This window comes from Myotis daubentonii, chromosome 4, assembly GCF_963259705.1.
Source record: "Myotis daubentonii chromosome 4, mMyoDau2.1, whole genome shotgun sequence".
In the NCBI taxonomy this organism is placed as follows: domain Eukaryota; kingdom Metazoa; phylum Chordata; class Mammalia; order Chiroptera; family Vespertilionidae; genus Myotis; species Myotis daubentonii.
Genome location: NC_081843.1, coordinates 42,103,208 through 42,129,822, shown reverse-complemented (window position 1 = coordinate 42,129,822; position 26,615 = coordinate 42,103,208). Strand labels below are relative to the sequence as shown.

General features: G+C 43.9%; 1 protein-coding gene across 2 annotated transcripts in view; it reads left to right on the top strand.

The window, feature by feature from the left end:
* PRDM6 (PR/SET domain 6) overlaps positions 1 to 26,356 on the top strand; it is a 102,645-nt gene extending 76,289 nt beyond the window's left edge. Inside the window, exons 6-8 of one of the 2 annotated variants that reach the window (XM_059693768.1) lie at positions 9,707 to 10,049; positions 18,396 to 18,572; positions 25,438 to 26,356. In XM_059693768.1, the coding sequence (XP_059549751.1) occupies positions 9,707 to 10,049; positions 18,396 to 18,572; positions 25,438 to 25,552 (635 nt within the window). In that variant the 3' untranslated portion in view covers positions 25,553 to 26,356. Of the gene's footprint in view, positions 1 to 9,706; positions 10,050 to 18,395; positions 18,573 to 22,691; positions 23,101 to 25,437 lie in introns of those variants that run through there. The other variant, XM_059693769.1, reaches the window with a different exon arrangement.
* The last annotated feature ends 259 nt before the right edge of the window (positions 26,357 to 26,615 follow it).

Sequence of the window (26,615 nt, the reverse complement as noted above, 5' to 3'; positions counted from 1 at the left end):
GATTCTGGATATATTTCTATTTGTTTGTTTTTTGTTTGTTAATTCTCACCCGAGGATATTTTTCCATTGATCTTTTTTTATTTTTAGAGAGAGTGGAAGGGAGCGGGGGAGAGAAAGTGAAACATAGATGTGAGTGAAACATATCGCGTGGGTGCCTCCCGCTCATGCCCCGACCAGGACCAGGGATCAAACCTGCAATCCAGGATTGACCCGGAATTAAACCAGGAATTGACCAGGAATTGAACCGGCAACCTTTTGGTCCTTGGGCCAGCAACACTTGCTGACACCTTGGATGCTGAGTAAGAGAGAAAGGAGTCAAGACAACTCCAAGGCTTTGGTCTGAGCCACTGGAAGGATGGAATGGCCATTTACTGAGTTATTTAGTTAGAAAGGAAAAGTGCCATGGAACGATGACTTAGGGGATGCAATCTTACCCTTGACATGGACCTTTGGGGTGGAAGTCACACATCTACAACATTGCTTCCGCTTCATGGCTTTGTTACACGATGAGAGAGACTTAGAGGTTGGGCCGGAGGATTCCTGTGTACTGTTCACAGCCACCTGAAAATCGGTGTCTGAGAGCATACCTTGTGGTCTTCAGATTCAATACCATCAAAAAATGTACTTTCTGGAAACACCATTTGCTTTGCTTTTCAGTTCTTCCTTCTCCTAGAGTCCAACCCAGATGAAGCTTTGCTGACTAGAGTATTGAATAAACTCTACCAGGGCATATGTTTTATCATTTAGCACCTGAAATCCTCGGAAGAAAATCCACAAAACCACAGCAGCTTGAAGTATTGTGGATTCAGTAGGTAAACTAAGCAGCTCTTTGGGGTCGAGTTTAAGCTCTAACTGAGGGCGGAGGGAACTTTAAAAGGAATTAAGTCACTGACTAAAATGCTCAACAGTGACAATCCCCTTCCCCCCCTAAGGGTATTATAGGAATTTTATTTCAGTTCCTGTCTCAAAGTCATATAGCTGTCAGGTGACTGGCCACCCAAGAAACGAGCAGAAAGCTGCATCAGAGAGTGTGGGGGAGATAGATATATGCCTTTGACTCTAACTCGGAGGTGGATTCTCATTCCATGTGACTCAGTGAGGGACCTGGGAATGCTTGTACTGAGGACTCCTTATTCTGTACTGAGAAAATACTCTGTGTGATTTAAAAGCACAGATGTGGGGAAATGCCTGGGCAGGTAATGTGACAGATCGGCTTCCTCAGCACTGAGAAATTTAATCTCAACTGAATCAGCAAACATAAGAATTTTTATTTCGAGTTAGTCACAAAATAAATGAAGGGCCTTAAAAAATGCTTCTTGCCCTGACGGGGTAACTCGGTTCGGTTAAGACCTTGTCCCTATATGCCAAGGTTGCGGGTGCAGTCCCAGTCAGGGCACATACAAGAACCAAGCAATGAATGCATAAATAAGTGGAAAAACATGTCGATGTTTCTCTCTCTGTCTCTCTTCCCCCTCTTCCTCTCTCTCCAAAATCAGTTTGAAGAACTGTTCTTAACAAAAGCTTCCTGCGATCAAAAACTTACTTGACAAAATGCCTCCACAGAGCCTCCACAGAATGCTGTGCACACAGCACACAATTAATACCTGCTCACTGGATAGATATGGAGAATCTGATTGCCATTAAATATCTGGGGATTAAATATTTCAGTCAGATTTTTCTTTGTTAATGAAATTGATATTTGGCCCAAGACATTAAAGGAAAATATGATTTTGCTCAGTGAATAGTACTGGATAAGCACTTTCATTTATAAAAATACCGTTTTCTTCCCATGGTTCTTTCAACATGGAAAGTACACATTTCCTATGGAGCGTGTGCGGTGGGTTCAGGCTCGAGTAACTGCCCCCCTGGCAGTGGCCGTGAAGCCGTGGGGCACACGCACTGCCCAGAGAAGCCACTGAAAGCCGCCTCGCCTCAAAGAGAAGGCAGCGTTTCACGCAGGCACCTGGGTTCTGGAAGCAATCCCTGTGTTATTTTCTTTTTAAAAAGCCATCGTTTTAAATGTAACAGAGCTCCAACAAGAGAGCCACTGCATGGACTGTGGGCCCTTCAGGAGAGCCTGCAGGAATGCCTATGTCGACAGATTGCATCCGCGAGAAGGAGCGAGGTGCCCCAAGAAGGTTTCCAGTGGGGATTAGCTCCTGCAGAGTGTAAAGACCATGGTGTGTTCATATTCATTTCAGAGGAAATTAAAAAAAAAAACCCTGGGAATAAATGTCAAACAAGTCTTCCTGCTGCTTTCCCTGCCTCGGCCAATGAAGCTGAGGTAGCAGAATGTGAAACTTGAGGGCAACGCGGGAGTTGCCAGCACTGGAGTGAACTCTGCCTCCGGGAGGCTGGCCTTTATCTTTTGATTTTAAAGAGCAGAAAGTAAAAAGGGGCACCCCTATGTAGTGCTCCCCACCCTCACTATCCCTCCAATAATGAAAAACCTCAGCCCCGGGATAAAGAAGTTCCTACTTAAGCTTTATATCCATGAACGTGGAGGAGATTGCAGTATAGTCCCATCCAACAAGAACATCTGTTCAAGGGCCCATGGGAAGCATGGTGATGGGTACACACACGCAGACCCTCTCCTTACAGACTCAGTCTGGCACAGTGATGGCGAACCTTTGAACTCGGCGTGCCAGCATTTTGAAAAACCCTAACTTAACTCTGGTGCCGTGTCACATATAGAAATTTCTTGATATTTGCAACCATAGTAAAACAAAGATTTATATTTTTGATATTTATTTTATATATTTAAATGCCATTTGACAAAAATCAACCAAAAACATGAGTTCGCGTGTCACCTCTGACACGCATGCCATAGGTTTGCCATCGCTGGTCTAGGAGAAGGCACATAAGCCCACAACCACAACACAGAACACCGTGTAGCCGCCCTGTGAGCTGCCGTAGCCGGGAGCCCGGGGCGTGGGTGGGTGTGTAGCTCAGGGTCAGTGCAGTTCCCCGAATACAGTGGGAAGCTGGAGTTGGACTCCTTACATAAATCCGGAACTGGAAGTTACTTTTTGTACCTGAATGGGGACTAGAAAAACTAACCTCGAGTCAACAGGCCAAGGACGTGTCCTTCTTGAGCTATTGGGTGAGAATAGAAAACCACACTCGATAAAGCTACCCTCGCTAAGGCCTGGCGTGGCTTAGGTTGGTTCTGCCTGCCAGGTGTGGAAATCCTGGGCCAGGAAATGGATATAAAAATTGGCCCAGAAGTGGCGAATCCTGTAGGGCTATGGAAGAAGCAAGGAGGGGTCACCCCGTTGGGACGCCTCTGAGTCTGTGCAGGACTCCAGCAGGTCACTCACTGAACACGCACCCACACAGAGAAACGACAATGACAAGCACGGGGAATCTGCTGTCGTGGGAGGTTTGGCCTCTCAGGGGTTGCCCAGACCCCACCCTTGGCACAGGGTGAGGCCCTCGTCCCTCCATCCCCCCACAGCCGTCAGGTGCGTGCGACTCCAGGAATCACCGTTAGCCTGAGGGCCACTTTCCTTGGTCATGCTCTCTTCCATAGCCCGTGTCTACTGACAGCCACCGTAGGGGATGTTGAAGATGGTTTCCTTGTCCCAAAGCAGGACAACTAAGGACCTTCCCGGCCCAGACCTGTTCATCTCCTTTCTCAGCAGAATCCTCCTCACTCCCAGGAGGTGTTGATTCAGGAGCACTCCCCAGGAAACCGCGCACCAAGCTCCAAATGTCCACTTCAGAGTCTGCTTCCCAGGGAACCTGACTTAGGACAGGCACCCCCAGGCTTATGTTTCCCGTCCAGATCTCCACCGAGCCCAGACTCCTGTCCAACGGTCTACTCCTCATCTTCACTGGCATGCCCCACAGGCGCCTCCAGCTCAGCATGTAGATCTGAACCTGTTCTCTCCCTCCCACCAACTGCCTCTCCCCCAGCTCAGTAACTCTCACTCTCACTCATCCAGTTGCCCTTCCTCACCCTTCTATCCAGTCAGTCACCAAGTCCTGTTGGTTGTATATTCTTTATATAAAAAAAAAAGAAATTTTATTGATTTCAGAGAGGAAGGGAAGGGGAGAGAGAGCTATAAACATCAGTGATGAGAAAGAATCATTGATCAGCTGTCTCCTGCACTAGGGATCGAGCCTACAATCTGGGCATGTGCCCTGACTGGGAATCGAACCGTGACCTCCTGGTTCATAGGTCCATGCTCAACCACTGAGCCATGCCAGCTGGGTGGTTGTATATTCTTAAATGCATTTCTTTTAGTTTCTGCTGTCCCCGCCCGGGTCAGCGTCACCACCAGCCCTGGTCTGGACTGCTGCAGTTGCCTCTTGCATGTCGCAGTGTCCTTTTAGGATTACAGCAGCCAAAGTAAAGTTTTTCATTGATTTGCTTATTTTATTGTCTCAGCTTACTTGCTTTGTTAATGGGTATTTGGTTACATAGATCAAAATCCAGAGGACCATGGGCTTATATAATTCTCAGAGGTTATCAATTGACAGATTCTCAGGTGTCTTTCCAAACATATTTTTTCCCCCATTCAAGCATCAAGCATATTCTCCTATTCTGTCTCTGGCTCTCCCTCTGGCTCCTGCCCCTTTTTATACAAATAGTAACATACTATATACATTGCTTTGCACCTCACTTTTTCAGTTAACAATATAGAGTGATGATGCGTTTAATATATTAATCTGATCACCTCACACCATCCCCTAGCTTTACATTCTTTTTTTTGGCTTGTCATTACTCTCATAATAAATCTTGAGTATGATAGCCTTTGGGCCACACATAGTCTTCAGAAATATTTTGCATGGCTCACAATGTTTTACAAAATTAGAGTCAAGCATCATTAGGCTGGCTCTGCCCTATTCAGTTTGCTGCAGACCCCAACGTCCTCCATTGTATCGATTTGCCTCCCATCACTTCCTTCTGTTACCTGCCCAGCCCCCACAGGCACTGGCGATTGCACTGCCTTCCTCTCCAGCCCCAGCTGCCGCCCCTCCCCTCTTTCTCTGGCCACATTAGCCTTCTTTTGGTTTTCAGTGCTGCTGAGCACCTTCTCACCTCGGCACGACACACGGACTCTATGGCAAAGCTGCCGGTGTTTCATCTCCTTGCATTGCTTTTTCCTCTTTTCACACCTGTCTGATCTGCGTATCCTTCACGACTCACCTTCAAGGTCAATGCTTTAGGGACGCCACCCCTCACACCCACATGGATTCATCCCTTTCTTCTCTCTCATAGAGCTGATCAAACTTGTATCGGCTGTTATATTGTTAATTCTAAAATTTATATATTTGTCACATTTTACTCTTTCTGAACCTGGAAAGATGTCTTACAGTGAACGGTGACTTACAGTGAATCACTTACAACTTGCCATTAGTGGAATTTTAGATTTGATGTTATTTGTAACAACATCTGTTTACTGGCTGTCTCTCTCTCTGGAGTTGAAGTGGCGGGAGGCCAGGGGCCGTGGCTCTCTCGTTCCCCGTATCTACAGTGTCAGGCATGGGACAGAGATGCTCAGTAACTACTTGTGGATTGAATGAATGGACAAGGGAGGAAAGCAGGACTTTGTTTTATGGATCCTGAATTTGCCTCTCAACGTTTTAATTTTCCAGGATGTGATGAGTTTATGTTCTATATCCTTACTGTACTGTATCCTTTAGGGCTCTAAGAGCTTGCCGTCCTCCCATTCATCTTTGTTTTGTAGACTGAAGAGATGTTTCTAGCCATTTGTCTTCAAGTAGAAAGCACTTCATCCTCTTGGTCCCTTCAGTCAGTCCTCTCTGGGCCTTTTGCAGTTGTCTGTACTGTCTTGTGTTGGGATGAGTGTTTTCTGAATTCATTCCCTATTTTTTTCCTGATAATTCCCTGCGTTTTGTTAATGCTCTCGATTGCTATAGCCAATCAGGCTGGTATTTGGAAAGAATAATCTCTGTGTCCTTTAGGTCCTGAAGAAAGGATACTTGTCGATCTCTGGGGTGCAAGCATTGCTACCTATATCTCAAAAAAAATATTACATTTGTTTTGGGGTGTCTCAGAAAAGAAAAAGTAAGACAAGAATTTCATTACACCCATTCCCACTCTGCCTAAATACTATTACTAACATTAACACAGATCTCATAAATCTGAGATTATTATAAAAACTGGTTGAAGTTTTCCTTTATTACCATTTTGACATTGATCATTAAACTTAATAAAACTTCATTGGCCCACAAATTCTTTAGTTTAATATAAAGGTTGTGTGACCGTAGCAGTTTTTGAAAATTAATTTATTAGGTTGCTTTTCAGGAGGGTAAGTGAGAAGTCAGGATTTATAACCTATACTTAGCGTGTTACCTGAATTATTTCCCCCCGGAGGCATCACAGCCTACTTCCCAACAGTGAAGCTCTGGCCGGTTTCCTGCTCGCACGCATGTTGATGACATGTTCATCCCACCGCCTTCCCACCGTGCCTTCCTTCCTGTTAGTGGGCATTTCCCAGCCCGCAGGAGCTCAGTGTTGTCTGAACACTTGTGGGTTTCTCTGTGCTGTGTCTCTCCCAGATTAGTTATGAACGGGCTACACAAGATGAGTTCCACCCCCATCTCTGACAATGCTGCTGCTTTTATTCTTTTATTTAAAAAGTGCCAAAGTAGGAGAAAATATTGCTCCTCATTTTTCAATACCTTTTTTAAAAAAACAGTCTGTGTGCAATCAAAGATTTTTTAAAAGTCTAAAATGTATGGATAACTGTTATATTGATCATACACTTTTGCCCCAGAAGTTGAAATTGTACATAAATATTTATATATCAAAACACACATATACATAAACCTGTATGTATGTATGTGTGTATAGGTATACAGTGGGGCCTTGACTTACGAGTTTAATTCGTTCTGTGACGGAGCTCATAACTCAAATTACTCATATGTCAAATCCTTAAAGTGAACGAGTGAGACACGTGGTGCTGGGCTGATGTTGTGGCGTTCACTGTGACGTTCGCTGCGCCAACTAGCGGTGGGGTATCTGAAGCTGGCTCGGAACCCGAATTTTAGCTCGCAACTCAAAGCAAAAATTCGGCCGAGAGACGGCTCATATCTCGAAAAACTCGTTAGTTGTGAGACTTGTAAGTCAAGGCCCCACTGTATATGTATTTATATGTATATATGACATGTTCAGTGAGATGTACTGGCTATAAAATGTCCTTTTTATTTTTGAAGCACAGCTTGTGAGCAGAGACAGTGTAGGAGTGTGGTCAGCAAAAAAATTATCTGGAAGTCAAAAAGCTAAAGCTTCCAGCTCTGCTGTGCCAGTAACTGAATGTGTGACCCTAGGCAAGTTATTGGTCCTTCTTGGACTTGAGCTGTTTTTATTTTGTAATAAGAGAGAGTAGAATTCGATCACTGGTTCTCAGCCCAATTACACATTAGAAATTCAGGTGCCCAGAATCTACCAAGTGATTCTGATCTAATTTTTAAAAAGTCTCCCCTGTGAGTCTTAGGTGCAGTCAGGGTCAAGAACTGTCCCTAGGAAAACTCTGCTCTCTCCAGGCCTGCGAGTCTCTTGCTTTCCTTTTCCTTCTCAGGGTAGGATGGACATGCGAGCAGAGCTATTTCTTCTGTTGGATTTATCTCATTACATGGGATTACACAGAATGCTCTGAGTTAAAGAATGCTCAGTGCCAGCACACCAACCTCTCTGTGTCCCCACACATGGTGTCTCCCTGTCTGTCCACTCCAGCACGGAGCCCCTTGCAGCATGCTCCTCTGCATAGTCGAGCGTGCTCAAGTCTTCATGCTCTGTAGTGACCTCAGCAGTGCTCTGTGGCTGGAAAGGATAAGAGCCCCCAGTTCATGTGTCTCCTTCCACATGGCCTTGAACTATGGCAGCTGTGGGCAAACTACGGCCCGAGGGCCGGATCCGGCCCGTTTGAAATGAATAAAACTATTGAAAAAAAAAGACCGTACCCTTTTATGTAATGATGTTTACTTTGAATTTATATTAGTTCACACAAACACTCCATCCATGCTTTTGTTCCGGCCCTCCGGTCCAATTTAAGAACCCATTGTGGCCCTCGAGTCAAAAAGTTTGCCCACCCCTGAACTATGGCCAACAGCCACGGTTTACTTCCCATCCCCAATCTTTTTGCCAAACAACCTTTTCAAATTTTTTGATCTCTCATTTCCTTCTCTTGATCACTTTCTAGTCTTTAATCTTTGTGACCCCTGAAATAACTAATAAATGCATTTATTGACACAGTAGGTACTTAGAAAAAGAATAATAGTTTTTAAGCATATTAGGTTCTAATCACTTCTGAATCTGTGGGTTGACCAGTGAATACATGATATATATTTTTAACACAATAACAACTTATAAGAAGAAAAACAAATTTCAAGTATATTACGTTTCCCCCCTCAAAAATGTTTCTTCTAGTTCTTTCCTCACTCCCACTGCCACCATCCCAGTTTAGGGCCAGGTTCCTTCAGTCTATCCTCTTTTCCTTCTGTAAATAATGAGAATTGGCTATTATTGATGGTAGGCCCTGTGATGAGTATTTTAATTATCTCATTTAAAACTCACAAAAGTGGGTAAAGAGGAGGAAATCAGGGCTCATGGAGCCCAACATCTATTGAGTATTAACCCTGGCATTTACTAAATGCTATCTGTGCATTATCTCACTCAGCCTTTTGGGTGATCATTTTACATTTGACCAAGGACTATATGTGGACTTCAGTGTTTCATAGTTGCCCACAGTCACAAAGCTAGTAAATAGTGGAGTTAAAATCTAGGCCACCTCAACCAGTAAACCGTGCTGCTGGTACTTTTATTACTACCACTATCTTCATTTTGCAGATGGGGAAATTAAGGCACAGAGAGATTTATTAACTGTGCCTAAGATCACCAAGCTATAAAAGGTAGAGACAGGATTTGAACCTAGGTCTTTGTAGTTCCAAAGCCCAAGTTGCAAGCACTCATACTCTTGCCTCCATTCTGACTTTATCCTTGGCACCCTGTCTGTAAATCATGCCTCACTCAAGCCCTCCCTGAACACTGGTTTTTTTTTCTTGCTATTTCTGCTCAGAAACAGTTTGCATCTATTTTCTAGGCCTGAAGTCATTTGTTTATTTTTTTATTTTTTGGACTTTAAAGGTTGTTTGAGGTCTAGCCTCCCCGCCCCCTGCCTTATTCCCACAGTGTCGAGAGCCCATGGCCCTGCTTGGTCAGTGTGTCTCTCACCATCTCACCAGCATGCTAGACTTCTGTCTCCAGGAGTCTTTCATTTCGTATTATTCCCTTCATCTCTTCAGCCAGTTTTTCTTGAAGACCTGTCCTGTGCTGGCAGGGTCTGCTGGAAGACCTGAACCTACCTTCCCTGCACGGCTCAAGGCCACCTTCGCTGCCAGTCCCTGCTGTTCTCTCCCCTCTCTTGCTGTGCCTCCCATCTGAGCTCCCTCCAAACCCAGGGTGCAGTGTGCAGCCTCAGGAGGGAGTCCTTATGTGAAAAGTCATAAGTGAACCCCGTGAGGACAAAGACCACATACGAACAACCCTGAGCATGTAATAGTTGCATGATAAACAAGCACTGAATGAGTTATTAATTTTGCTATTATGTTCATTCTGAATCCAGAAAAGTGAAGTTTTAAAATGTTGGTTTATAAGAATTTTTTAAAGTGCACGTGATTGTGCTTATTTTAAGGGCTGATAAAACTGATCCTGTAAACTCTGTCGTTCCCCCAGTAAATGTCCCCTCCACGGTCATGGAAGCCATGTGCCGACAAGATGCCCTACAGCCCTTTGGCAAGAGCAGCAAACTCTCCCCCGCCGCCCAGCAGCGCTCTGTGGTGTTCCCACAGACGCCCTGCAGCAGGAACTTCTCTCTCCTGGATAAATCGGGGTCCATTGAATCCGGATTCAACCAAATCAACGCGAAAAACCAGCGCGTCCTGGCGAGCCCGACGTCTACAAGCCAGCTGCACTCAGAGTTCAGTGACTGGCATCTTTGGAAGTGCGGGCAGTGCTTTAAGACGTTCACTCAGAGGATCCTGTTACAGATGCACGTGTGCACGCAGAACCCCGACAGGTAACCCTGACTCTTCTGCTCGCGGTATGTTTGCTTAGTAAAACCCCTTCTTGCTTTCCTGACAGGTGCCAATCACCTCCTCCAGCCACCCCTTGGGGGAAACCCTGTGATCAGAGGCGTCTGCGTCCTGGCAGGTCACAGGCCTGTGAGGCCACCCTTGCCTTGGCTGTGTAGAAGGGCCACATAAACAGTGGTATCGAGAGGAGTCTGCGCTTGCTTCCCGAACAGTCCGAGTCTAAAGGGGAGCAAGATAGGAACAGTTATGAATATCATGGGTGGAAAAATGAGGTCAGGATAATTACAATCCTCTCCGTCTTCCAAAGATAATACAGCCGGCCGCCCTGCTGCTGCCACGGTCGTTTCAGGGTTCACCTCCAATGTGCCGGGGGTAGGAACTTAATTAAGTACTAAGAGGTAATGAATTGGAATTTTTTGCTTAGTACTATTTTTCTTCAGAGCATGCAAACCCATAAATCCTGCAAAGCTGTCAAAAGGAAATACCTCCTCTGCTAGTGATGTGGAGGAAAACAGATGCCACTTATTCAATAAACTAATATCCACACCGAAGAAAAATGTGGACTAGATACCTCAGAGTCAAAGTTGGTTTGAAAGTTTGTCAATAAAGAATTTTATGGCCATGAACTGAGGATGAAATTTAGCTGAACAAGTGAATTAAAATTTCAGGTAGTCTGACGAGTGGCATAGTAGATATAATGGAACTATTATTTATGAATCAAAACTGGTTTATTCGACAGCCTTGATCGCTGGGAGCGCAAAAGACAAAAATCAAATTAATTCAAAAAGAAGAAAGTGTGTTTTATCTCTTCTTCACAGCCTGTGGAAATTTGATTAACCCTCACATATCTAGGGATAGCATCAAAACTCACTTTCAATATAAAAGCAGGAAGTAATTTTTGGAAGTAGAAAAAGAGACTAGGAAGCAGGACTCCTGAGTTATTTTCTTCATTGGGCCACCGGATTAACCTTAAGCCACATGGCCCTCCTTGCCGTACGATGTACACCAAGCTCTTCCCTCCCCGCTCCCCAGCTCGACAGGATAGACACGTGCTAGGAAAGCCAGCAGGGAGGGTGTGGGCATGGTGCACAGGGAGTGTGGGCCTTTTCTAAAATATCATTTTAGGGTCCGTAGACACACTTACATGTGTATGTGTTTTTATTTGCGCCATTCTGGAAACCACTTACTTAGCATCGATCATTGCTGTAGCTAATTAATGCCGAAACATTTGCTTTAGGGCCTGGTAAGGCAGCTGTGTCTTTACAGTCTTGTACCTTCAGTAGGAGAGCCTCAACCCTCACCTGGTGAAAATTAGTACTATTGGCTTCAGAGGGGGCACAAAAGTTTTGGAAATGTTCCATTCGCTCAGGAAGAATTCTTTTTAAAAAGTTTGCCTTTCTTGCGAGTATCCATATAGCCTCAAGATAGATGCATTCAGAGTTTGCAAAGCATTTCAGTAGTTTAGGGGTATCTTGTTATTATAAGCTTACTTTTAAATTGAGTGAGTTCAAGTGGATAGATTTGTTATTTGCACAGATTCATTGTTATAATAACTGAACGTGCAAGGTGAAAATGAAATGATAGTTGAAAGTTTCTGGATGGCAAGCTTAGCTTTGAGTATAATATAATCCCACGCTGAATGTCACGTAAAGCAATGAAAATATGTCACGGTGAATCGGAAGATACCAAAACAGACTGTTTGGACTGGCCTCAGGCACACTTAGAAAACTGTGTGTGTATTAAGGTTTAAGTCATTATGGTGTCTGTCCTGGCAGATGATGGTGTCATAACTTGTAACACATTTATATAAACTGTCAGAGGAGTACCTGACAAATCAGGAAACGTATGTGGACAAAACACACTTCCTTGAAAGACTGTTGGGTCAGTGCTCATTCCAAGCTAATTTAGAGTTCCTGGCAAAAGTCCAAGTGGCATGAGCCTCCTGTCCTGTGCTAGATGCTGATGGGCATCTCTGGCTCAGATGCCCAAGCGTGGTGTGGCCACGCCTTCCCTCCCCAGATGAGATGAGGTAATAGGTGCTCAGTATCCATGTAGTTAGCCAGAGAGGGACCTGATTACTCACGCTGTGGGTTCTGCTTCTCACTTTCCTGTGCTTTATTGGTGACATGAGAGGTGGTCACCGTCACTCATTAATAAGTTAAAATTAAGAATTCAAAAAATTAGTCCCTTTATAGGCAAAATAATGATGATGATATGCTTGAATTACTCCATTACATTCGAGTTGGTTATTGAGGATAAAGGGAACGTAGGAGTTGCCCAGTCACTCTGACCCACTGGTCTCATCCTGGAGACATGGTTTGCCTTTAGCAATAGGACTGGAATGGTTTCTTTCAGTCCCAGAGCCTAGGATGTTTTCTTTGTACCAGCAACTTTGGAAGTAAAAGACACTCTCCATAATTCTTAACCCCATGGGTGCTAAATAAGAGAAATATACAAAACTAAAATGGAACATCAAATTTGTGTATGATGGTTGCAAAATTTGGAGCCTTTTCTATTATCCACGTGGAGAATGACAAGTGCTGAATGTCCGTGTTTTCTTTAGGGAGTGACCATAAATCGAGTGGCTTTCCATCTTTGGCAGTTTATGCCAGTTTAGACACAGACAGTGAAAAAGCGTGGAACTTACCAGTCAGAATTCATTTCCCATTGATTTGAGAAACACAAACACTTTTATTTTGATAGGAAAATCTCGCTAGAACCACAAGCAAGAAAGGGAGATGCAGAAGACAAAGCCAGCAGGTAAACAGGTTAGAGTTTCAAATGGATCCAAATTTGAAACAGGCCCCTGAATCTTAGGTCCAAAAGATTTTTCACTCAACAGACTAAGTATTTAGCCATGAAACCTAAGATATTTCAACCTTCATCAAAGAGACTTTGTGTGTCTATATTTGTGAGCTTTTTCATGTGAGGTGCCATAAAAAAGTCTATGCCTTGATATAAAGAAAAGAGATCCAAGGAAACCCAGGGTTGCCAGCATCACCGGTTTTTATTTTTCCTACCGTGTTATTTACATTGAACACAGAAAAACGATTCACATTCATGAGGGCCCGAAGAGCCACAGAATTGTTATTTCTTGACTTTCTTCTGTTAGTATTAAACAAGCCCCCACATACTTTCTTCCTTTCTCCCAGTCAACTGGCTTTTTTTTCTCTCCTCCTAAGCAAATTCAAAGGGAAGAAACTGCTGGAATCTAGACCAACCAGGATTTCATCCAGGAACTTCATAAACATTTGGGGTTTTACATAAGCTTCTGACCTAGGCCAGGGCAGCTTGACTCACTTTTGCTCGAACCAGGAGTTAGCAATCCCTTTTCTCTTCTGTTTTTCTGCTGCAGAAACCCTCAACAGTCCCATTGGGGGGGGCTCCAGAAAGGGGTAAGCAAAGCCTTCAATCACCGCGGGTTATTTGCTGATAAATATGTTCTTTTTTTTCCTGCAGAAAGTGTCTTTTTAATGCTTATCTTCATTTTGCATCCTTTTCCTTTTCTGTTTTTTTGGTTGTTTGTGTCACGTGGGGAGAGTTTGCCTTTAACCTCCTGGATGCATCATCCTCTGCCCACACTTGTGTTTTGAGTATCATTGTTTGTGTATGGCTGTGTTGGTACCAGAGGGGAAGATGACTCTCGAGGTTGCTGTTGGCGGGAGGAGCTTGGAGCTAATCCATCACCATAATGGTTTCTTTGGAATGTGTCAGTGTTCTTGTGTCCCACTGCCCGCCTCCCCCCAAGTGTGAAGGTTATCTTCTTTCTGGCATTCCATGTTTTCCAGGTCCCTTGGCTCTGCTTTTGCTGCTTCCCTGCAACCTTTTCCTCCTCACGTAGAGCTCAGGTCATTTCTCACTCCACACAGCCAACAGCAGGCTCCCTTTGAAGTCTTTGGGGATTTGCACTTGGTCTGACTAACAGGGCAAGGAGAGGAAGTGGCCCCAACTGAACAACTTTTGTCCTGGAGGCTTTCAGGCCATGAAAGAAAAATCAAAGAAGAATTAATAATATTTTAAACCAAACCACACTTAATGTTGTTAAATGTTTCATTCTTTTCCTGTGTGTACACCAAACCAATTACAGACTCACGGTAAATGAATTGCACATTTTAGTGGAGGAGTCTTTGGCAGACGAGCTGCCAGTTAGGGAGAATGCCAGGGAAATGTACGGAATTGTCCCCCTGCTTTCCTTCTGCTTAAGATCTGACCGGCCATCATAGCCACTAACGAAATGGACCCAGGCTTTGTCTGTCTCCTAGCTATTTCATTCTTGAGTATGGGACACCTTCTAGTTTTTCATGAAGCTTGATATCTCTGTGGAAACTAGCCAATGGAGGCTGTTTGAATGAAAATTAATCAAAGTAAGTAAAATAACACTTTAGTTTCTCAGTCGCCCTAACACATGTCAAGTGGCAAGTGGCCCCATATTGGACAGTGTAGATACGGAACATTTCCATCACTGGACAGCACTGCTGGTAACATTGCACCCCTCAGGTCTCCAGTAGCCAGAGAGCCATAAGCTCATTGTGGTGTGAGATGTCCCTTTGCAAGGAACGCTCTTTGCGCTTGTTTTGAGAATAGTAAAGTGCTGTCTGTGTATAATGGCTTGGGAAGAATCAAAGGGCATTAGAAAGGAGAGTCCCATTTAGTTGTTCAATGACATGAGGTCCTGGAAGGGGTGAAGCTGAACGCAGCATTTGGCGATGTCGGTCCTGCCCTGCTTCTTCTGGTACAACTCACCGAAGGGAGACAGAACTTCGGAGGTGAACTTGATTGTGTCCAAAAGTTTAATATATTCAGTCTTACCTTTCGGCTAGATCTTTGAAAAGTTGATGGACTGTTAATCATCAGAATAAGAAGCTGAGTAATGGCAATTATTCCTGTGTCCCCAACAACCCCCAGCGGTAAATTGAGAGGTGAGGCATCAGGATATGCTCATGGGAACTTGCCTACAGGGTCTCAGCTCCTGTGGCCAGTTGTCCCCAAAGAAGTTGTGAGGTTTGAGATTCCACAGCCGTGAGGATGTTTTCTAGGCCCTGCGTTTGGGCTTGAGGATTTCATTCTGTCTTGAATGTTTTCCTACATCCTTAGATGAAAGCCTAGGAGGAAGTCAGTGTTAAAATTACTTTCTGGGTCGTTTTCTTTATTCATTTTTTTTTTTTGGAAATATTGACAATCCAGGCAAAGAAGGGATCTTGTTGACTCACTATGTAACGTCTGTGCTTTCTTAGGCCTAATTTCTATAGATTTCTAGGCTGAGAGAGGCAATCTGTTTTTATACTGGCAAGTGGAGCAGACATTTTAGTTCTAAATTCTACATAAAGTCAGCTTCCATACAGGTGCACGTGACCTTACGGTCTAAAATCTTATTCCTTACAGTACCTTAGAAGAAAGACTGCCACTTGATTTTTTGAGATCAACTACAATAAAGTTTGGTCCTACATTTTGGTACTCAGTTTTCTTGTTGCTCTGATTTGCAGCTGTTTACCAAGTAAGTTTAAATGGCACGCGCGCGCACACACACACACATACACGGGAAGCTCTGTGTACAGGGAACTGGCTAGTGCACATGACGGCAGGTGGAGATCATGTTGTTGATGCCGCCTCCTGTGAGCTGTGTCATGGACAGATCGCAGGCGGCACACCTCTGAGAGCAGGAGCAGAGCATGACAGGATGCAGGAGAGAGCCTAGGTCAGTCCACCCCCCTTACCAGAGGTGAGAGGTGAAAAAATACAGTCAGGGAAGTTGAATGACTTGTCCAAGTCCCACAGCTGATTGGGGCCAGAGGCTGAAGTAGCACTTACCTCTCCTATTTTTCCAGTTCTAGACCTTTTCATTTAGCTAAGCTAAATTCTGCAACGTTTTAAAAGCTGTGCCACACATAGGTCACTAGATGCCTAGCAAACACCTCTCTCTCAGGCTGGTGCTGGGTAGAGGTGATGAGTTGGGATCCCATTTGCCTTTCATTGGTATTACCTTGATATAAGAATGCAACCCAAGCCTCTCCGTGGTCATTTTTGTAAATCTTTGTGACCGTTGACATAAAAAGAATGGATTGACTTCTGACGATAGAAAATAAATCACCCCAACTTTTGACAGCAGAGTTAGAAAAAGAAAAGAAAAGATTAATTGGTTTTGTTTAGTGGCTTATTGTTTATTGTGATAGCTATTAAAAATAGATAACCAGAGGCTAATAAATGTTAATGGTCCCTTTACTATTAGAAAAATCAATTGTCAGTGGATATAGCATATAATAATGTATTATTTTATTTATAATCTTCAATAACATTTAAAACATTCACCCCTGAGAGAGTAATTTCTTGAAAAACTCTAAAGTTAATGGTTATAACAAAGAACAGATTTGGCAGGAGGACATTTTCATCTACATATAACTTCAATGGCTTTCAAAGCGTTATTTTATAATTATAATAAAATGTGTATGCAATTTGTCAAGATTGATAAACTCCTTATCAAGGACTCGTACATATTTCTTTGAAACCTGTTTGAGAGCAGTTAAATAGATTTCTAAGTGTAAGTAATTAAAATTGTATAGTATTGAGTTATTGATCAATCCTGGACTATTAATCAAGCTAAAAAATTCTACAATCAGTGCTCAGCGTGCTGAAGTCTGGTAAAATAATGGTATTTGTGTTCAGTGAGGCAAGTAGCCACAATTAAGCACTTCGCTTGACAAATGAGAGGGTCCACTTTATTTTGCACTTAATTGAATTGTTGTACATGCTCGGTCACCATTGTCTCCTAGCCCTGCATTTTGGTTTCTGGTCGTCAGAGCTTAAGTGTTTGTTGAAGGTAGAGCAATTAAGTCCGCTTGCACTGTTGGCTTTCTACATGCAGCCAGAAAAGTCCAGGCCGTACACTAGGGTTCGGGAGTGCTGTTAATATCCCTCATGACAGATTCTTAATCTTCCTAACAAAAATTTTGATAAACAAATTGGAGTCCTGTCGAAGAATGACATGAAATAGCTTCAGATAGTGACAACTGCCCAGGTTTTCTATCACTCGGCAGCTTTTGCTGAAGTAAGCAGAAGAACTTCTGTAGAGAAGATAGAATTTTAATCTATTTTATGAAAACCCAAAATTGATCTGATTCTCAGGAGCTGGAAAGAATGTTCTCTGGCAATCTTGCTAATTATCACGTATTTGCCACAACTTCCTTCCATTTGCTTTTGCATTGTAGTCGCCCTTCTGCAGGCACAGTGGCATCCCATCGTTTCTGAACTGTGATAACTTACTGCTTCTACCACATGAACCAGGGGAGCTAGAGTTCAGGAAAAAGGCCCAACGGAGAAATATTATGGGGGTGGAGGGGCGGTGGAGGAGAGTAGGTAGAAGTCAGGACTTACTTTACAAAGGAACCAATCTGGGCGCATGCCTGCGTTCATCTTGTGTATCAGACACCTCCACATTGAGGCAGTGCCATCAACAGATCCCAAGACAGATGAGTATTTATTAAAACACACATGCAGCCCTAACTGGTTTGGCTCAGTGGATAGAGCATCGTCCTGCGGACTGAAGGGTCCCAGGTTTGATTCCTGTCAAGGGTATGTACCTTGGTTGTGGGCACATCCCCCAGTAGGGGGTGTGCAGGAGGCAGCTGATTGATGTTTCTCTCTCATCGATGTTTCTAACTCTCTATCCCTCTCCCATCCTCTCTGTAAAAAATCAAGAAAATATATTTCAAAAAAAAACCAAAACAAAAACCCCCAAAACAAACAAACAAAAAAACACCCACACATGCATTTGCTGACGCACCTGCATGTTTACCTAGCGCTTAGAATGAGGTCCAACTGCCCCAGAGGGACTTTGGTATCAAGAGCTTATTTCCTTCGAGGACAGTTTATCCTCGGTTTTCTGAACCGACAGAAATAAGGACGCTTTGCCTGTCCCAGAGGATTATTGTAAAGATTCAAGTAGATAAGTGGTTTTAAACCCCCTTGAAAAATTAAAAGTGCCATGGAATTATCAGCGACAGTTACGTATTTTCTCTTGTAAGATGCTGGCTAATCAAGCCTGCGCTCCCCCCAAACACATTAGCATTGGCCTGGGGGAAGGGGTAGAAATAAGAAAGTTGGGGTTCTTGAAATGGTAAAGTTAATACCAGAAAAAAAATAACCATTTAGGAATTAATGTATCAGTAGTTATGTGAATTTTGTTCCTGTGGCAACAAGCCGTGGGAAACTAGTGGCCAAAGTTCTATGCAAAACAGAAAATGTCACCAAGAAGTTGTGGCCTTTGTTTCACGTTACTGCCCGTCCACTGACCAACATGGAAAATAATGACCAGGCAGTCTGTTTGTTTGTTTCAGACCTTACCAGTGCGGCCACTGCTCCCAGTCCTTTTCCCAGCCTTCAGAACTGAGGAACCACGTGGTCACTCACTCCAGTGACCGGCCTTTCAAGTGCGGCTACTGTGGCCGTGCCTTTGCTGGGGCCACCACCCTCAACAACCACATCCGGACCCACACTGGAGAAAAGCCCTTCAAGTAAGTGGTGGCTAACCTTTCACCCCATCTTTCTCCTAGCCTTTCCGAAAGCCACAGACAAGGCGTATCAGTGCTGCCCGGCTCAGCCAGTGGCTGGAGAAGGCTATTTGGAAGGTCAATGTCCAGGCTGTAAAAGGACCTACTTGTTTAGTGGCTGTTGTTTGCAAAATGAGGTCAGGAAACCTATACATTGATCCTCACTCAAGCTGTTCAACCTTGGACATGAGACCAACTTTCTGGGACTGTTTTCTCATCAGTAAAATAAGGAAGTAGGAGTAAGTCATGTTAAGATTCTTTCTAGTTCCCGTGGATCTGTGCTTCTAGTAGTGGAGCTGGAAGCTCAGTTTCAGAGTGGCACCTTACGGCCATCAGCAAGCCCCATGACCATCAGCAAGGTGGCCACAATTTAGGACATCTCTTGAGGACCTTGAACCCTGTAAGATTCTGGTGAATTTTTTCCCTCCTTTTGGTTTGACTCTATTATGGCAGCCAACTTGCAATTTTCAGTGTGCCTTTTGGATCAGCATTACCATGTTGGTGAGAGAAAAAAGTCCAAACACAGGGTGCGTTTGAGTTCTTGAAGATTCAGGGAATGTATAAAGAAGTGAAACTGAATTCCAAGGGTGTTGGCTGAGCAAGAGAGTTTGTTTCTTGATATAGCACAATCATGAAAGCAATGGACATCTGAATCATGCAAGATGGCCCATTCACTTATTCATTCATTCATTTGTTCGTTCATGTCCGTGTTCATTCATTTGGCAAATACTCATTGAGCACTTTCTTTTGTACTGGGCGCCCTTCGAGGCACAAAAGATACAAAGGTAAATGAGACTCAGCCCTCCAGCCTTTGAAGACCTCATGGTTTATGGGGAAGCTCAATTGATGAACAAGTCTTACCACATAGAGTGAAAGATGCAAATGTGAAATGCAATTAGCCGTGTGTGTACAATGTCTCAGAGAAGTGTAGAGGTGGAGTAATCAATTTTGTCTGTGGGAGATGATGTCAGTGTTTTTTCCTAAATTTCTTTTTTCAGTTACAGTTTCCACTCAACATTATTTTGCTTTAGTTTCAGATGTACAGCATAGTGGTTAGGCAGTCATATACTTACAAAGTTCTTTCCATACCCTCATATTTCAAGTGCTCACCTGGCACCATACATAGTTATGACAATATTATTACTCTATTCCCTATGCTATACTTACATCCCAGTGACTGTTACAAAATTACCAGTTTGTACTTCTTAATCCCTTCACCTTTTTCACGCAGCCCCCTAAACCTCCTCCTCCTGGCAATCATGTTTGTTCTGTGCATCAATGAGTCTGTTTCTGCTTTGTTTTATTTATAAGATGTGTTTTGAAGGCATTCAAAGGAAAGAGACGTTTCTGGTAGCCCAGCCAGCATATGGACGGCTTGGGAATGTGGAGTAGTATGGATGACTGGTCGGTGGTCTCAAAGCCTTTTCTACTCTCTGTGTAATGGACTCCTTTCTGTTCAACCCTCTGACATCTCTCTTTACTTTTTACCATAGTGGCTTCCCCTGGTTAAGAAGGCAAATAAAAAGGCCGTAGATGTATAGCCTATTTACCTTCTGTAGGACAAGACCAAGCACAAAGGGAAAAGATTCAGGCAGAACTAATCCCCTGGCTCAGTATCAGCCCAGGAGCCTTTCGGGGCCACATTATCCATGAGTTCCCCTCTGGACCTCCAGTGTGGTGGTTGCCCTGGTGCTCAGTCTATGTCAGGCTCAGCTCAGGATGGCAGAGTCCTGCTGGTCGGGATCCTGCCACCTCTGTTCTGCCAGCGAGGAGGAGCTCCTAAAAGGCTGTCATCTTCACTCAACTCCCCATGAATCAGTCACCTTCACTCATTATCCTTCACTGTTTTCCATTGTGGTTTAATTTAGGACATGGATAAGAAAAATAGTTTTAATTTCCGTCTTTGTATGTGGGTGCGTCTTGATCACTGCATAAAGACATCTGGCTAAGGGGACTGAATGGGGTTTCAAATGGAGCCTGCACTAATGCCAGCCACGCTGTGACCTGTGGGTCTGAGCTAGCCCAGAGGTCTTTTAAGTCTCCTTTAGGACCAGATGGCTTAGCACAGCCCAAGAGTTCCCTGTTGCGGGTGTTTGTGTCCTGCAAGGTGGGCTCTGCATTGCCCTCAGGCCTGACCCTCAGGGGGTCACAGACTCTGGCTTCCCCACTGCTCTGGATGTGGAAGGTGACCGTGGCTCCTCTCCCCGAGAGCCTTTGAGCAAGAGAGCTTTTCAAAAGAGACGCAGGACTGACAGTCTTTCTGGCCCCTCATAGTACAGAGGGCAGCCAGACGGACACAGTGCCAGGATCAGATTGATTTTTATCTTGTTGCTGTGTAAATAGATTTTAGTAATTAATTGAAGAGGTTTCAGGGTCAAAATGGGAAATAGATTTCTATTAATGTTAAGGTGTTACTTATGTGTAACCTCGTTGACTCCACTCAATTTTTTTTCTTTAACATCCTGTTTTTGTCATGTTTCCAATAGAGTTGCCATTTTAACTTACTTTTAATTCATCAGGGTACTCTTTTGAAGGGCTTTAGCAATTTTATCTTCTTCCTTTCTAAACGTATGCTTTTGTGACCATAACCTACTTTCATCTGGGGGGAGGGGAAAGCAAATAGCCAGAGTTGGGTGGATTAGATTCTATGTGTATGTTTAGTTCCTTCTGCTCCTGCTCTTATTAAGATTAGCCACATGCTGCAGGCGTTTTTTAACTTATATATATATTCCTGGGGGAAGAACTGAGTGTACGCTTATTTTATAAGTGCAAGATTTTAACATCTTCTAGAAAGTGGAGAGCCAAGTCCTTCAGCATACACAAACGGATCAGTCAGGATTGAACTATCCCAAGGGAGTTTGGGAATCTTCCAACATAGCTCATGGATATCCGTCCCATGGACATTTGTAAATATTATGAAGATGTCCTTTTACAAGCTTATAAAACAAACATTCAAAAAAACTTTTCTTGCAGATTAGTCAATAAAATGGGTTTCACCACAACAGTTAATTTTACTACTTCAACTAATGGGTATTGGCTTAAACAATGTTGCCAAGAAGGAAAAGAATCTTGAAAAAGATACACAACCCTAAACTCTCCACGCTGGGCAGCTTCCAGATAGATGCCCCAAATGGCTCAGTCTCCCAATTGTCCCACCCACCCAGGGCCCAGGAGGCCTTCACAGAATTCCCGGGGCCCGGCCTGATGGAACTTGCCACATCTTCCCAACCTCTAAAATCTGCTGCTGCGACTTGGTTTTTGAAGGCAGATCAAGATTATTGCCACCCAGGGAAGGCTGGAGAAGATTTGGCACTAAGGGATCAGTCACATTCCAGGCTTTGCCTCACAGTCTGATGGGCTGAATTCCCACTGAAAGCCTCCATCCCTCAAGATCTGTCGGGTAGCTAACCTGCTGTAGACTTAGACTTTTAAAGATAAAGGAGCATATAGGAAAAAATGCATGCCGAGGATGGTATTACAGGTCTTGGCTTTCAGTTTGTATTGTGAGACTGGAAGCCATGGCAAACGAGGAACAAAAGCAAGACATCGTTTCATTTAACAGCAATTGCCAAGCACTTGACTGAAAAAAAGGAAGAAAATAAAGAAGGAAGTTGGCAGTCTAAAACGTATTCTTTGCAATGACAAATCCTTTTTCCTTCTCTGTTACTAAATGCAATCTTTCAGGATTTCAGGGAGGTTGCTCTGCCTGGAAGGATCCCGTGAGCTGCTTCCCGCCTGGCTCTGTGCCTGGGAAGCCCAGGACGTATCCTAGGAGAGGCTCTTGCCTGCATCTGTTAGAAGCGGGGGCAATACTCATCAGTACATTTTGCCTTAAGTAAAGACAGCTTGGCTCAGAATGTTAAAAAAAATCAAAGGATATTCCAGAGAGCAGCTAATACTTTAATAAGAATTAGGCAAAATCAAAGCAAATTGAAAAAGCACATCAGTAAAAATGCTCTGAGCACGTCATGGGTATGAAGCCCCCTGTGCAGTGTGGTTGGTTCGTGAAGTATTTTTTGACAGGTTGGAGGGGCACAGAAAGGAACAGAACTTGACATTATTTTGCATCTCTGTCAATTTCAGATGGTAATTGTTAAACTCCCTGTACCTATAATCCAGTCAACCATCACAGTAAGTAAAGAATGATCTCAAATCTAAAAGGAAATTGAGTCCAGTTAAGAGACCCCTACTGGTAGAGAGTTGGGGACTTCCCCTTTGCTGAACTATTTGGACGCCTTTCCACTTCACTGTTCCGGCGAGGTTCCCTTCAAGGCCGTGACGTCATCACAAGGAAGAGGACCCTGTGTGCGAGAACATTTCTTTGCTCCCAGCTCTCTCTCCTCCTTATCTGCTCCCCTGCATGAAGTCCAGGCTTAGAGGTACCCATGCACAGTGACGCGTCTGGGATTGTAGTTCAGGGTTAAATGCCAACCCAGCTGACGTCCAATCTGACCTGCTAGAACCTAGGTATTTACATTGAATCTGTCCTTCTGATGAGTGTGGTGAAGCTATGAAAATAACTTGTGAAGGAAATTTTTCTAAAATTAAAGATGATATACATAAAACCGAAGTCCTTCCATTATTTAAAAATATTTTTATATCTAAGCTCTCTTCCTCAATAATACCAACTGTATTCTTCTAATTCCCAAATCACATAGATATTTCTAGTAGCCTGGTTCTGAGTGTAATTTTACTCACACTTGTAGGCAGATGGCACTAACAATGAAGTTTCAGTAATGATCTCATGGGATGGTTAGATCTGACTTCGTAAATTCCCTGACTATTACAACAAACTGTTCCATAAGTAAAGATCTGTGAGGCATGTAGGCAAACACTTGAGAAATGCCTAATTCTCCTCTTAATGTCTTTGTCCAATCTGGATGTTTATATATTACATATCCACATACACTTTTGCCTTCTATGAAATATGAGACTTTCTCCTTTTGAATACTTTATATTCTAATACACAAGGTTAGAAGTGCAAAAGTATGAGCCAGGTAAATTATCAAGCCTCATAATTGTTCCAACGGTTCTGCTCTCATCGAAATTGATTCTAGAGTTTGAAATAATAAAAAAAAGGACTATAATACTTCGAAAGTTTGTCAAGCAGTGAAAGGTAGTATATTTTGACACACTAATCCAGGAACTAATCAGTTTTCTAATAAACAATCAGCAATTCACTAACATGTCATCAGCACTCCAGGAGCTCTGGAGAGGGGATGAGCTGCCCGTGGACGTTAATGAATACACCAAAAATCATTAGCTGGTCAATACTTCTGAGTTATTTTCATTGAGTTGATAGGTCTGATACATTAAAGCTGACATTATACATTTGTCAAGATCACAGTGCAGTTTTTAACAGTGGAACAGGCTGCTAAAATTATTCCCTGAAAGAAACACAACTTCTTCACCCTGCCACACACAGCTGGCATAGGGATCTTGAAAAAGCCATGCCTGGTAGTCAAGCGCCAGCCTCCCACCACTCACAAATGTGCAAGAATCTCCGGGGTGAATGGGCGTGTTCTGTTTTTATAGGTGATTATTCCTCTGGCAGGGGGTTTTGTATACTTTACTAAAAAGGAAGGAGAAAGAGGGGACTGCTCACCAGATAACAAGACTGGGGCACAGCATAGGGCAATGCAGATTTTTCTCATGATGATTTCTGCCACATTCCCAATTATTCAGGGACCCCAGGACCCAAGGTAGTGTTATTGAAAAGAGAGACTGTTGTCTGCAGCTCTCCTGAATATCTTTCCTTCAAAGGTTTGAAGAGAGAATATTAAGCGGATGGCTGAGGTGGCTGCTATGCCCTAAAGAGAGCCTGACCATTGCTCCAGGCTGCCCAGGCAAGCAGGGCACTGACAGGAAGTCACTGGGTCCAGCTTGCTGCTGTAGTGTGTGTGTGTACAATCATAGACAACCAGCCAGTAACACCAACCATCACAGAAAAACTAGAAGCCACCATTAGGGGCGTGTGTGTGTGTGTGTTAGATTGAATAGCCATCAAGTTAGTAATGTGTGTTACCTGGGAGATAGGTCAGGCCCATGGTTCCTTGATTATAATCTTTTTTGTTAAGTTCTGGAGAGGAAATAGTCTTGAGGTGTGAAACCAGGTTTCTCATCAGACACACCACCCCTTCATTATGGCCCGCAAGGATATTCTGTGACTGTACTTTGGGGAGAGGTGAACTTCTTGACCCACACAATCATAGGTTTATTTCAGGTTTTTTGAGCCCCTACCCAACCACAAACATAGTGCTAATCCCGAGTTTGGTTGGGCTGTGAAAATAGAACAAACTTCTGCACAAAAGCAACTGCCCACACGACCCTGCCTCACCACCGCAGACTAATACATTCCTTCCTTTGGTTTCCAAACGCCAAGAGGCTCGCCCCTTGGCTGCTGTTTTGAGGGGAGTCGAATTCTCGATTTTAAATGAGCAGCAGGTGAAATTTTATTTGTCATCAATTTCTCTTTCGGGTTATGGAGCAGAAAACTGGAGACAAGCTGCTGCTTTGATGGCTCACTCCTAAAAATCTCTTTTTGTTCTTTATCTATTTGAACTGACAGCGATCAGAGCTGCAGCAGGACAGGGCTCTCTGGAGAAATCACCTTCCCCCGCCTATTGACAGATCCCTCTGTTCTGCATCAGACGGGCTTTGTCCCATCACAGGCGTCCAGGCCTTGGAAGGAGCCACCAATTAAACCTCTTGAGCCGGGGAAATCTGAAGCCACTTTGGAGTGTCTGTTCTGATTAGGCAGGATGAGAGGACGCCCAGCACCCTGCAGGCCCCGCTCCCTGGTCTCAATTTTCTCTCTTGCCTCCACCAGGTGCGAGAGGTGTGAGAGGAGCTTCACACAGGCCACCCAGCTGAGCCGGCACCAGCGGATGCCCAATGAGTGCAAGCCAATCACCGAGAGCCCAGAATCAATCGAAGTGGATTAACTGATTGACTGGTTGGAATTAAACTGCAAGGAAAGTCATGATTAAATGTCACGGACACTTAAGCAAAACCAAAGATTTCCTCGGAGCAACTTTCAATCAGTCCCAGAAAACCAAAAGCAGTAATAAAATAAGTAAGATGTTAAGAGAGATCGATCCTGGCGTGGAAGTCAGACCGGGGAAGAGATTATTTATTTATGACTAGGGATGAGACTCATTTCAGTGGACAACTAACCTGGGATGGCCCACAGGTCCAGTCCCACCATGTATTTGCTTTGTTTCTAAAAAGCTTTTCTAAACTGTTATTTAATACCAAAGGGAGGAATCGTATGGGTTCTTCTGCCCACCGTTGTGACTAAGAATGCACAGGGACTTGTTTCTCGTTGCACCTTTTTTTAGTAGCATGATCCAAGGGGACCCATTGTACAGCCCTTCTTCCTGCAGTTTCGGTTTGGCCTGGCCCGGCGGGGCCCATGGAAGCAGAAGCGAGAGCGTCTGCCCGGGCGGTCGGTGCCACCTTCAGCCCCACGGGCATCCCATTCTGTGTTTTCCCGCGCTCACGCCTCATGCACTTGTCACGTGGTTCCTTCCATCCAACAGCCTGGTCTTGATGCAGAAGAGCCCGGACGTGGAAGAAAATGGGGGACTTACTTTGTCCTGTTTCAAAAACATGTAAAATGTAAGGAGCTTCATAATACAGTATATTGTTCTGAAGCAGCTAGTGGAGAAAATTTTGTTTTCAATAACATTTTAGCTTAAAGAAAACCCCACAAAAATAAAAGTTCTTCGGTATGAGGCTGAATATAAGGTACGAGGCTTCCAGTAATTTTTTGTTGTTGTGTCTGTGGAAGTGTTGAATATGCGAGAAATAGTGCCAAGCCCCTTTGTCTGGGTCCTTTTAGGCAGTTTCATCTTCCTTCCTCGGTGGGCGGGGAGCATTCCTGCAGGAACAGGCGCAAGGAACCGAGACAAGGAAACATGGAGAGGAGGAGCCACAGCGAGGATCGTGCTTAGAACAGACTGCCCGGGAAGAAGCTAAATTTATCAATGGAAATGACCTTTTTGT